The sequence below is a fragment of the Haliotis asinina genome, chromosome 14, assembly GCF_037392515.1.
Source record: "Haliotis asinina isolate JCU_RB_2024 chromosome 14, JCU_Hal_asi_v2, whole genome shotgun sequence".
Taxonomy (NCBI): Eukaryota; Metazoa; Mollusca; class Gastropoda; order Lepetellida; family Haliotidae; genus Haliotis; species Haliotis asinina.
The window spans coordinates 25,138,278-25,152,685 of record NC_090293.1 but is presented as its reverse complement, the minus strand read 5'-3'; the positions used below and the strand labels follow the sequence as shown (position 1 = coordinate 25,152,685).

At 35.7% G+C, this 14,408-nt stretch overlaps 1 protein-coding gene across 1 annotated transcript in view; it reads left to right on the top strand.

Moving 5' to 3' along the window:
* Positions 1-13,902, top strand: part of LOC137262064 (epidermal growth factor receptor kinase substrate 8-like) — a 77,662-nt gene extending 63,760 nt beyond the window's left edge. The window contains exons 23-24 of the mRNA XM_067799851.1: positions 268-412; positions 6,378-13,902. Coding sequence (XP_067655952.1) covers positions 268-412; positions 6,378-6,496 — 264 coding nt within the window. The 3' untranslated portion in view covers positions 6,497-13,902. The remainder of the gene's footprint in view (positions 1-267; positions 413-6,377) is intronic.
* Positions 13,903-14,408: the final 506 nt, after the last annotated feature.

The following is a 14,408-nucleotide window of genomic DNA, read 5'->3' as shown; positions in this document are numbered from 1 at the left end:
TGTTGTACGCCTACAATGTTGATGAATTTCAGAATTGCAACAAAACAAGTCACTGTTGATGTCGTCCCTTGTTTCATCAATGAAAAATTTTCTGCTCTCTGTCACTCAAACAAAAATTTGGAATTATAAGTTAGAATGGTGAATGGGTAATTATGGGTAATGAATACCTGCTGACATAAAACTTGGAATGATGTTTTTCTGGATGGACACCTTCTTTATTGCAATGGATGCCACATTTTCTATTTGATACTGGTACTTGTCATGTAGTTCGAGACACGAGGTGGATCAGAACTACGGGCCATCCTACAACGACAGAAGGAGCGAGCAGCCACCAGCGCCAACGATGAAGCTGCCATGGGTCAACCTCCAGAATTCCGACCAATCACACCTTCAGATGATGAGGACTCGGACGGTAAGCACTAAGTTATGGGATTGTGTTTATCTAAGTGTTTTCAGCAACCATAAGCTGACTTGTTATGTAATATCAGATAATCTATCAGTTGTGTATTTTAGTCTTCTTTTATGAGCAGAAAGTTCACAATAAACAGCAAACTGTTTTGACCAGCATGACATGCATATGGTATGTCAGTATCTCTATAAAGTTTTTGGGTGTTGGAGTAGCTTAGTGGTTAAGGGGATTATGCGTCACACCAAAGGCCAGGGTTCAAATCCCCACATGGGTAGAGGGTGTGAAGTCCATTACTGGTTACCCACCATGATATGGCTCAAATATAAAAGTGGTGTAAAACTAAACGCACTCACTCACTCACTTGCAATAAATTTCAGGTTTAATGTTATTCTGTCAGCCATTTGCCTCCAGACAAGGGAGATTTGTCCATACTACTAGTCCAGAGAGTTCACTGCAGATTGCATGTTTGATAAATGCATGTGTATAATAAATATATTCTCGTAATCTCATATGCATGTTTGATATACATGATAACATATCTATTTGATGCAAACATTAATCCAGTTACTGCTTTAATTGACATTCTAGAAGTTGTGTAGATGAAGGATGAGGATTATTTTTAATGATATTTCAACATAGATTCTCATGTTATGTCAAAACTTGCCTATATAGAATAAATAAGTTGTATATCCATGAAAATAGTCCTCATTCTTCATTAATTCTGTGATATCAGTGAAAGTATTGCTGTGTATTTGTGTATCATTTCTTGAATACTCTAATTCAATTACTTGTACTAACACATCATACAGATTATGTGCATAATATATATATATATTTGTCATGTAGAATCCCTTGAATGTTTTAATTGTCTAAACTCTTTTTTTTTTAATTTTGATTTTTTTAAAATTTTTTAATTCTTTGGATCTAGAAACCATGTAAAAATGTTGGAGACCTTTTGTCTCCTGATGTCATATCAATGTGCCCATGTACAACGGTACATATAATACATTCACCTGTTTTCCCTCAGTGTTTGACTCCGATGGTAATCCTACACACAATCATAGTCACATTCAACTCTTGCCACTGCACTGGGTATCGGGTTCGGCATGGACCAGGCTATTGCTGGGATATACCTGCCCCACTCTGAAATGACTAGGATAACCTTCAATAGCCATGATTGAGGGAATGTAAAGCACAGAGAGAAATCTCCAATTTTTAAACAAAAATTTAAAAGTGAACATATTCGGTGGACAAAATTGTGTTTAAATCAACCTCCTGCAATATTCCAGCCAAGTCATCTCAGGGATATTAGAATCTTGGGTCATACATAGACCCATGGTAGGAATTGAAGCCAGACCTTCCATGAGCCTATGCTTGAATCACTAAGCCCTGTTATTCCAGATAGTTTCAGGACTTAAAAGAGCTGTTCAGGCTTTTTGGATAGATGTTCAGCAAGATATAAAATTTTGCATACGGACAATCAAAAACAGTTTGAGGGCAAGAAATTCAAGACGGGAAAAATGGAGAGTAGAACCTAGTGGGAGGGGGCTCCCTCCATTTCGGAAATCAAAATCTGTTTGTATGGTTGAGTAAGTGCTCCTGTTATGAATATTTAAAGAACTCAGGGCGTTACAATGACCAATAGTGTATTTGGCTATCTTATGTGAGAGATGCAGGAAATTAAGGGAATTCGATTTTTAAAAGGGCAGTTTGTCTCACAATAGCCTTGTCTAACTACTGAGAGTGTAATGCACATGCACAGACTGGGTTAGAGGTGGCATCAAGATATTGGAGTGAGTGAATGAGTGAGTGAGTTTCCACCAATATTGGTCAAACGTGAGAAAGTGGCACCAATATTGGTCAAGAGTAAGTGGCACTAATACTGGTCAAGAGTGAGTGAGTGTCCACCAGTATTGGTCAGGAGTGAGTAAGTGGCACCAATATTGGTCAGGGTTGAGTAAAAAAGTGGCACCAATATTGGTCAGGAGTGAGTAAGTGGCACCAATATTCAGCAACAGTGAGTGAGTGAATGTCCACCAATATTGGTCAGGAGTGAGTAAGTGGCAATAATATTCAGCAGCAGTGAGTGAGTCAGTGTCCACCAGTTCTGGTCAAGAGTGAATAAATATTAATTTTCCCAGTGTGACTTGCCGCCAGTGTTTGGTAAGAGCGAGTGAGTGAAGCCAGTACATTGCATAATAGTAGCATTAGCTGCATGTATTTCCTTGCCTTACAGAAGACATGGACAATGGTAAGTTATTGGGTACAACTGAATTCATCTTGATCTCTTGTGTTTTTACTCTTGTAACAGGCTACCGGAGAAAGATAATATTTGTAAGATAATGTTATACTATATCGTTATTTATTTGTACACCATGCAACACCTGGAACATCTGAAACGTTTGTTGATTAATGAAACAACTCATTTTCACGCACTTTTCTTTACTTGTGTGTGTGATGACACATCTTTTGCTGGATATGCCACCTCTTTTTCACTATAAAGAATGATTATCAATATGTTTATGATTATCAGTCTGTGTTTTAAAGGTCACAAATACACTATTTTAGACACACATTTACTATGTGAATGCAGTTGGACAATGCTGCTTCTACAATCTGTCTAGAGTCTCTGTCAGTGTATGTCTGTTGAGAGTAATATACTGAGGTTCTAGAGGGATCGGTTTAGAAATTTGACTAGATGTGACTGATCAAAGATGTCTGCCAAGAGATGTATGTCTATGTATGTCTGTTTAGGGAGGTATCTGGGGTGTCTGTCTAGAGGTATCTGGGGTGTCTGTCTAGAGGTATCTGGGGTGTCTGTCTAGAGGTATCTGGGGTGTCTGTCTAGAGGTATCTGTCTAGGTATGTTCGTTGAAAGATATCTCTCTGGAGATGACTGATGAAGGTGTATGTCATTTTAGGGTTGTGTCTGTAGGTGTTTCTTTAGAGATGTGTCTCTAGGTATGTCTACTTGGGGATGTCAGTCTGTCAAGTGGTGTTAAGTGAGGGGGGAAATGGTTTTCAGGAGGTGTCAAGGTGTGTGTGGAGGTGTCAGTTCAAAGTACGTCTTTTGGGGAGTATCTGTCAAGAACTATGATTTTGGCATGTGTCTGGAGGTGTCTACTGAGGTATGTCTGTTGTGGGAATGTGTCTGGAGTTGTCTGTCCAGAGATATCTGTCAGGGTATGTCTGTTGCAGGGATGTCTGTCCAGAGATATTTAGGTATGATATCTACAGATGTTATACTCTTTTCGAGGACTAGATGAATGCTTGTCAAAGGATTTATGAGAAGAGTATCTGTTAGGAGATACCTGTCCAAATGTTTTGCGATATCTGTCCATGGATGCCAATCAAGATGTGTCTGAATATGAACTTTCTACAGATGTCTGTCCAGGGATATCATTTGAGCATTTGTCTAAATGTGTCTGTCTACCAATATACGTCTATGAATGTCTATTTATAGTCCGTTTGGCTCAAAAGCAGACCAATGAACTGCTATGTAACTCAAACACTAATAAGCTTAACATACTCAAATAACAAAAAAGGCATGGAGACAGCACAGCACAGCTTAATGAATAGATTACTTTCTTGGCACTTGTGCATGTGCTTCTCGAACAACTGGCTGTTCCTTTCTCTGCACTCCTCCCTCGTAACAAATAGTTAACTGTGTCAATATTTTAATGATAGTTTGTTAAACAACTTTATTATTATTAGGACAAAAATTCTGCAAAAACTTCACAGAGTTGGTATGATGTTTTGATTATGATCAGCGTTTCAATGAGTATGTTATGTCTATTAGTTTTCGAGTTACAGTGCAATTCATCAGTCAGCTTTTGAGCCATACAGCCTATAGGGATGTGTGACTTGGTCTGTCTAGATCTGTCTGTCTACTTACATACATCTGTGAATGTCCATTTAGGGATGTGTGACTTAGTCTGTCTAGATGTTTCTGTCTAGGCATATCTATCTATAGACATCTGTTAATAGATTTGAGTATATATGTCTCTCAAAAGTTGCTTTTCTAAAAATATCTGACAGAGATAGTCAAATGCAGCAGTTCAAGGATTTATGTAGATGTCTGGCCAGTGATTCCATAACACATGGCATGAAAGATTGTCGCCAGTTTCTCTGTGTGTGTGTCTGTGCACTGATCCTGTAGATGACGCTAGTCAAAGATCACAGCATCTGGAGATGGTACCTCACATACTCACTGTAGTCCTGGGTCAAGATTTTCACAGCTGTCTTAACCCTAAGATAATCGTAAGTGCCATACATCAACATTAATGTATGACTATCTTAGCGCTGAGACAACTTTAAAAATCTTGGCCCAGTGGTATAACACAGCCACACTGCCATTGTAGTATAGTCAGCAGCTGAAAAATCTAATCCAGCACAATCAGATATTTTACTCCATTACAATACCTCTCTGTGTGAAGTTCTCACACCTCCATGAGAAGGTCAGAGGACCTTTCTAGTCAGCCAATCAGTAGTAAGGGCTCTAAATTCTTGGTACAGTTGTGTAAAGTACTGACAAGCATATCTTATTTCTGTATCTTGAAAACAAATACAACCAAAGAGTTAAGAAAGCAAGAGCATGTCATATGTCTACCAAGTCAGTGAGTCTGACCACCCAGTCCTGTTACTGGCCCCATATGACAAGCATGGGTTACCGAAGACCAGTTCTAGCCTGGATTTACTCGGGTCTCAGGTCAGGGAACCATGGTATCCATGCACATAGCAAACCAATCTTTTTCATGTAAGCCCAGTAGGTTTCAAAGCTTTTTATTGAGATAGTAGTGAAGATTTGCCCAATGTTTTAACCAACAATCATAGGGTGTATTGTTGGTGATAATTTGTATCTAAGGAGTTTTTCTTTTGCTGTCAAAAAAAAATTGTTGACCAAGATGGTAAAGACTGGTTTCAGAAAATTAATATCTCATTGACTGAAGAACCTACACATTCTTAATTTTGACTTCAAATCGTGGTTGACTCAAGGTTTATCTGACTTCTGTGAAAGTATCATGAGACATTCATACAGAGAGCTATCATACCAACAGTAAGAATCTTAACTTCATGGGATTGTTTGAATAAACCCTTCCAGAAACTGGAAGTCCAAGCTGTCTCCTTATGGAAAACAATTCAAGTATTTCTGCCATTCCAAAATTAGAAGCATTTGGTTGGTAAACCTTTAGGTAGATTTGTATTCTTTGTTCCAGTGAATGAAAGGTATGTGTCATGGCACATGATCTGTTCATTCAGGTGTCCATTTAAAAATGTCATAAAAACATGTGGCATTGAGTTTCAAATTATGGTATTTAATAGATTTGCATCGTACCATAGGGCCAGACCAGTTTTATTTCTTGTTTTATGGTTCTGCTGGTCATATTTGTGCAAGAATCAGAAAACAAATTATTACTTTAATGGCCAGAAATGCAAACTTACAAGAAAAATGTTTTTAGATTTTATTTTTAACCATGTACACTTCAGTAAAAGAAAAAAGTAAAATACTTTCAGTACAGATTTATAAAGAAAGAGCATGACTTTTTAGAAGGCGTGTGATTTTCTTCCCTCCTGCCTTTAGATTTTCTGACAAAAATCCATATAACAAGAAATAAAATTCATGTCGCCTTGATACAAAAATGAATAATCAAGCTATTCTTATTTGTTTGAATATTTCAGGAGTGAGAAAAAGCCCTGAAATATTATAGATAAAAATGATCAGAATATACATCTGTTTTTGTCTGTGAAAGAGTCAAAGTTTGCATATATGCCCATGATATTTATTTACAGTTTATGTTTTCATTTGATTGTCATTCCACTTGTAATATGATAAGTATCTTATTGTCAGCAGCAAATATTCAATTGAGATTACATCAGCTAAAATCAATATACATGTAAGTCACGTATCTGTATACCATGGGTGTGTGCATTTGAAATTTGGTATATATTGTGATGTGTTTCGTTTCAGATTCATCCAATGATCCACACCTAGCAGAAACTGGCAAAACTCTCAGAGATTTGCTGATCAGACAACGCAAGAAAATTATGGCAAACAATGTGTTTGACAACCCTGGACAACAACACTGAGGGGAGACTACTCTCACATGCGTAACAAAGGGAGATAATTTCAAAGAGTCTTAAGACTGAATCACATTGATCTGTCCACTGATTCAGTCTTCTCCTGTAGAGACTAAATGATGAACATTGATAGATGGGTTAATAGGAACACACAGCTAAGGGCTAAGCCATTGGTAGCAAATCGTTATGTATGTTTATCAGAATGTGTCCATTATCAGTGTATGAAATAAGGCATGTTCGACTGGGCTAGATTTCTGATAGACTGTCTAAATTTACAGCTAGCCAGCACACAGGTATGGTGCAAATTTTAGATGTTCCATGCATGTGAGTGAATTCTTGGTGTCTGGTCTGGTTAAATCCATTTTAGGCTGGTAACATTTTTAAGTTACTATTACTGACGTCTGGCTGAGGTTTGGCTTATTTCATACACTGCCATTTTGTATATTTGTTTCATATCAAATTGTTTGTAGTTGTGTTTCACAGAATTGATGATCAAACATATTGAAACATTCTCCCGTGGTTCAAAAATGAAATTGACAATGCTGCCAGTCATGATGCCATTGTCTTGGATGGTTATTATGATGATATATCTCATCCAGTTATACAACACCTGTTCATGATTATATGACCACATCCTCATTTCCTCAAAATATGACAAGATCTGTACGGTTGTTTACAGAGGGGTCATTGGTGTAATGTGCCTGTGTATGACCACAAGGTACCCTGTATAAAGAATATGCTTGTAAAGCAGCAATATCTGGATGATTCAAAGGGAGTTCAGAACTGTCCTGAGAAACATGTCATTCTGTCTGGCATCAGAATACAAAATACCTTGTATGATTAGCAATATACCTGTATAGAAAGTGTACGCAGGATTTAAATTAATTACCTACGAGGGCAAAAATACTGAGGTTTGTATATATGGCAAGCATGATCAAGGTCATTTGCCTAGTGTTTTGTTACAAGGAGGTGCAGTTAAAACACATAATTGCACATATTTCAGAAAACCATTTGTGAGGCAAAAAATATGTCAATTATTTTATTTTTTTTACTGACAAAATGCCAAAATTTTATTTCATTTGGTTACATTTTGTTATATGTCAGTATGATTAGCATGCTTTGAGAGGGGATGTGCATCTCTGCTCACCCCTTAATGCATAGCTCAATTCAGAAACATTCCTTTAATAATCTAGGCATGATTGAACCTATTCCATTGTTGAAAATATCTTGATTTAGTAAACTGTAATCAAAATATGTCACACATAAATGTTAAACCTTTTTTCAAATTTACTGATAAGTAATAGGTTGAATTTTATGTAAATTTGAATATTATGACATCATTGTCTCAATGCACCACTCAGAAATACTTTAAGATTTTCTGTTTTGCTCAGCGACAAACTTGCCAAACACATGCACCATACACACTTTGAGCAAAGCATATACTTGATTGTTCATTCTTTTCTATACAATTTGCACATGTTCGAAAATCAACATAGATTTAATCAAACCAGTGTAATATCGCTCAGTGCGTGAACACAATATATTCTAGGTTCTGTTCCTATACCTTCATTTTTGTGTAATATTGTCATGTTTTGTTTATGAGGACATTGTGGTTTCTTGGTAGCCCTAGTAACACACATATACAGTCAGGAAACAAAATAATGGCGCATGCAAGAAATTGTCACTACCAACAGCATCTATATTTAGCTTCATGTGTTGAGTTAGGTGTGATCTGTTAGTTCATAATATAAAAGTGGAACTTTTTCCTTTTGATGTTAAAATTAGTAATGTCAGTCATTAAAGTAGAATGAAGGTAAAATTTTTAACATCATGTTTTTAAATGATTTCTTTGAAAGACAGTCACCTAGGTGCTGAAATGTAAAAAGTGTCAAAACTTTATTTTGCAGTCAGAAGTCAAAGGATTGTTTGGTGTTTTATGCTATTTTGCTTTGTTTTTTTATTTTTCAAGGAGTATACAAGTAGTGAACACTACTCATAGTAATTAATTTCATATCTTTACAAAAATGATTATTGTGAAAATGATGGTTGATACATTAAGACATAATTTAGTTTTAGTGTTCACTCCAGCACTATAATATAAATGACATTTAAAGTCTTCAGGGAGTAGTTCCTAGTTGAATGTTATTGCATGTATCATGTATCCTAGTCAGCTTGTTATACTGCTATTGGAGGATGTAAACCTGTTAGTAGATATAGGATATCTATAAACTCATTAAACGTTTGATAAAAACTAAACAGAGACTATACGAAAACGTCAATGGCAATTAATGAACATGTCCAGTTTTGTTGAATATGAAATACAACTTTGGCTGCTCTCCGCTTGTCATCCACAAAACTACTGGATTTCAGGATGTTACCATCACTCATAACCTCCACAATAGACAATCAAAGATGTTTGTATATAGACTTGAATTTTGTGATGTGTATTTCTTTTTTGTTTATACACTGGTTCCATTGTATGTTCTTGCCCTCAAAAGAATTCAGGTTTTCGTTTGGATAAGTAAGAATGTAAATAGATTTGTTTGTATTCGGTTGTGCACTCTTCCATGATAACCAGATTTTAAATTTTGTGTGTACTACTCCCTGGATGAAACACATGTTTAGTGAGGGGGTCACACACCCTTGACTACAACACGAAAATCAAACATCAAGCCCCAAATCATAATACCCAGTATTCAGTAATAATTGGCAAGACAAGTTGGTTGACGCTGTGCCAAAATACTTGTTTAATGTAGTGTTTAGTAAATGTATATTATCCAGCCTTTCTTTTCATCCTCTTCTTTCTTTTACTAAACTGTAACCAGATTGATTGAAAGAGTATGAATCATTGTCTCCACAATGATACATTTACAACATCCACAGGCATCCACTGGCATCCACAGGCAACAAGTTGCGAGTCGTGTTCACCTGTTAGAATCTGAAAAGTTCCATGAAGTCAAAAAACTTGTGAAAACATTTCATTGCCTTCCAAAGATGTACAAACATTTGCAATAATTTAAAAATCAACTTTGTTTCTGTGAGGAAAATGTAGCTGATCATTCATATGGTTCTCGCCTCACTTTAAAAAAGCTTTTTGTATCCTTTTTTGTACGAGTCCACATCAATTGGGCTATTTCCTTTTTTGTGATAAAATTAGCTTTTACATAATATGTCCAGTGTATATCTAACTATGTTTGACATGTCTGATAATCCCTATAAAATGTTTTGGATTATGGATGATGTTATCTTGGGTATCACAAACAGAATACAAAAATTAACTTGCAGATTTCGCTGCTATTTGCCTTTTAAAGAAAACTACTTTTTTGAAAAAAATAATTTTTGTTTAAGGTAAAGAAAAAAGTATGAAAAATATGTATTTTCTGCAATGTGGAATGAACCCTTACCTCCAGATATCCTTGATAATAAGGGGCAGTGGTGTAGCCTAGTGGTTAAAGTGTAATTTTGTCATGAAGACCCGGGTTTGATTCCCCAGATGGGTACAATGTGTAAAGCCTATTTCTGGTGTCACCGCTTTGACATTGCTAGAATATTGCTAAAAGTGGCTTAAAACCATACTCCCTCACTCACTCAGTTCTTGATAATAACTCTAACAAACACGCCTCAATATTTTGCTTCAGAAAGGGAAAGAATCTTATTTTCTACAAGTTTGTAGAATATTCTGTAACTGAAAATCTTCACACCAAATATTGTATGTATTATTATCTAGTGCTGTGTTCTCTACTTGGATGTGATTCCTGTTTGATCACATGTTGCCAAATCCTGTGTTGTAGCCCCATGTGTTATGTGATATATACCGTATAGTATATATAAATAGAGCTATGCATAATACAGCAATTCACATAGTATTACATACACAATGCGCAACATTATGCTGCATTCTGTTCCTGATGCCATATTTCCTCTAATAAATGCCAGGTGATAAATGCTACAGTATGTAACAAGTCAGTCATAAAAAGACATTTGGTTAAAAAAAAAAGTAAACCAAATGAGCTGGGTAGATGATTTTCTCATACTTCTCGAAGTTCCTTCATATTGTTATATCTTTATACTTGATATTATATGATCTTTTACAGACAGCTGGAAAATAGAATCCTTTTGTCGCAATTAGTTGATTGTTATATTTTCATCCAATGAAGAAAAAAATGTAAAAACTATGGTCTGTTACACTTACAGGTCTGCTCATCAACATGAATATAGTGCTACTAAGTGTCAGTGGGGTAGCCTAGTGGTTAAAGCGTTCGCTCATTGTGCCTAAGACCCTGGTTTGATTTCCCACATGGGTACAATCTGTGAAGCCCATTTCTAGTGTCCCCTGTTATGATATTGCTGGAATATTGCTAAAAGTGGTGTAAAATTAAACTCACCTACTCATCACGTGCTTCTACATTAATATTCTGTGACACTGACTTTAAATATTCTTAACAGTGCCCATTCTTTGTTAGAGATGATATTATTAGCTACTTCCACTTAGTAGTCATAGACTTACGATTGTTGTAGCTATTCACATTCTTCAATAAAGACAATATTTAGAACCACCACAGAGGCTTACAGTTGTTGTAGCCAAACCCAGTCTTTAACAGGGACAATATTTATAGTTAATCCAATACAGAAGACAGAGACATTCGATTGTCGTAGCTACTCCCAGTCTGTAGCACTGACTTACGATGACTGGAGCTCTGTAGTTGTTCTGCATACAGAAACCACCCAACTCATACAAGTAGTTTTGATAGTCAGGGCATATATTAGAGGAATCAGTTGTACATTTATATGTTTACATTAGATTAGTCAGAGCCACGTTTTTGTGGAGTTTTTATACTTTTGTAAGCTTTAATTGACGAAATCCAGGTAGTGTTTAGTTGTCCTTGTAATGAACGACTGGTTCCTGTGGAGCATGGTCCAAGAAATACCAGAGACAGGGTGCAGACTGGGAATATACTGTCTTTGAGGGGGGTGGTTTTTATTTTGTTTTTCTCTTTTTTCCATGTCTCTGTGTATATCCTCAAAATACGAATATAGTGATTTTGTTGCCATGGAATATTTTCATCAGCTACACCTGTACCTTATTTTACACCAATATCCAGACAGGAAGTTTATATGACTTTTTATGAAAATTATACAAGACCTAATACCAGTTTCTAGTAATAACCACTTGTATTTAATATCAGTGTGTAGACATAAGACCTTTTGCTTTAAATTGGAACATATCTTACAGTATAGTGCTATAAATCATAATAAGTGTTGGTTGGTGTTCTTTAAATTTGTATCTTTAAATAATTCATAACCTTTATCTGTGTATTGTGTGTTCTATAAACTTTATCTTAGTAACATATTCTGTTTCATTGTAACCAGAAATATTAAGAATCTTTTCATAACTATGGTAACTAAGCTTTATAACAGGAAAAAATATAATTAATAGATCATGATGATCTATGTTGAATTCAAATTTGTGTTTGCTATAGGAAAAATGGAATAATGGGTATAGATACAAGTTTTTGGCCTTTTATATTTTTTATTGGCCAATTTAAATGTTTCAAATTTTTAAAATTTTGTTATACTTAAAGAGTTCTTATTAGAGTGCACTTTATACCCCATCTGGTAGACATGCAAAGGCTTCATAACAGGTGCTCTTTGCTAATTCTACACATCATATAGTTTGGAATTGGTGATAATTTAAAACATTGACAAAAAACACAGTTTGGACCAGGTTTCATATTTTGTAATTTACAAAGTTACAGATGTAATCTGAAATTTGTTTACTTTCTGATACAGTATCATGCAGAGTTTAGTTCTCTGTAATTACCAGTAGGTTTGTACATTTGTTTTGTAGGAACTGCTTGTAATGAATATTGTCGACAATTTGATACTTTAATGTCAGGACATGTTGTCAGCAGTGCCTCGGCTGCTGACAAGAAACACATGGTTAGGGATTTGTTCTAGATGTTTTGTCAACAGCACTTACATATGTATACTAGACAATAAAAGTTAGGGATCATAAGTATTCTGAGGGACATTTTTATGAAATTGTGCTCTCAGTCTTGAGCAAAAGTAATGTCCACAAAAATATTTTTAGGTCTAGTATTTGTGAGGTTTTGAAGTCTACCTTCCAGGTTATATGCAATGACATTTTAAATCTGCTGAATTGTTGTCTGTAAGATATTGAAACTGTGTGTGTTTCACAGTTTATGATCGATAATAGACATGTGGTGAAAATCTATCACATCTAAGTCCAATGTTTTAGTCAGACATGATACCTTTCTGTAATGAGATCTGGCAAATTTTGAATTCAAGGTGGCAAAGGAATCTGATTGGCCTAATTCAAGCACCCGTATGTCCTTCATTTAGATTGGATGGTCAAAGTTCACTGATGGTTCATCTGGCCCAGCCTCCAATGTAGAGTTTATCAAATCTTTCAAAATGATTTTAAATCATGACATCCACACAGTCCCATGTCAGTTTCAGTCGACTACAATAGGAACAAATAACAGAAGGTTTCACTAATCAGGTGTAGAAGAATGTTTTTTAACCTGATGTCATGTAACACTGCTTGCAAGCTACAACGTTGCTGCAACACAATCTGCCAGTTATGATTTACACATTGTAGACTCTTAAACATTTCATCAACTGTCCTGGGGCCCATTTCACAAAATTCTCGTAAGCCTATGATCTCGTAACTTTTCTCGTAACATTGGTAGCTCCTATGTTACAGTAGAGGAGTTTGTGATGCTACGAGGAAACTTACAAGATCCTAAGCTTACAAGAGCTGTGTGAGACAGTCCCCTGTGGTTTGGTTATGGATCGCTTATTCACACTTTTCATGTGTACATGATACATAAATATCTTCTATAGTTTAGCAGGCCTAGACTTTTGAAACTCATATTAAACTGAACTCCAAATATGGGATTACCATCACAAATTACATTTCACCTTAACTAGATCGGTAATAATGAAAACAATGAAACCATTTTATTTCAAAATTTTCAACCTATATTTTGATCAGAGTTGTTTTCAGAAATTATCTTCTCATAAACTTTTTTCGATAAGTACAACTGATTTTTTTTCTTTTTTTTTTCTTTTTTTTTTCAAGGACACTCATTATCTTCATTTTGTTTCAAGTCAATTTAATACTGATAGTCAAATGCAAGATGAAATGCTTTGGTCTAGTGGTCTAGTCATTTGGGTTTTGATGATTCCATCTGCTGATAATTTACTTCCATTAATTGTTATTTGTTTGGATTAGTTTGATAAGAGATGGTTTTTACATCGCTTCTAATTTTGTTACCATTTCAAAGTGCATAATTTGCTAAGAAAGTCAGTGCAATTACATTGGTTACAGTTGGATCTGTAATATAAAGGTTATATGTATTTTTATGAATAAATATTCCACTGTTAATCAACATGCATACCTTGTTGTTTTCTTTCCAGATGTGGAACTTCGGAGAGTGATCTTGTTACCATTATCTGATATGAGTCTCATAATAATCATCTTTACTACAGCTTGTTCAGGTGTGGTAGCCTTGTGGTTAAAACGTTCACTCCTCACGCCAAAGATCCAGATTCAATTAACGACATGGGTACAACATGTGAAGCCCATTTCTGGTATCCCCCACCCTGATATTGCCTGACAGTGTTTGGACGAAAGACCCATGAAAATTTGGGTTAGAACTGATCTTCAGCTACACATGCTTGTTGTATAAGGCAGCTAACAGGACTGGGTGGTCGGGCTCACTGATTTGGTTGGCCTATACCATTCTATTCCCATTGAGCAGATCAATACTCATGCTGTTGATCACTGGATTGTCTGGTCCAGACCGGATTATTTACATGCTGCCACCATATAGGTGTAATATTGCTGAGAGCAACCTTAACCAGCTAACCAAGCTGATACCGAAGAAATGTTTAA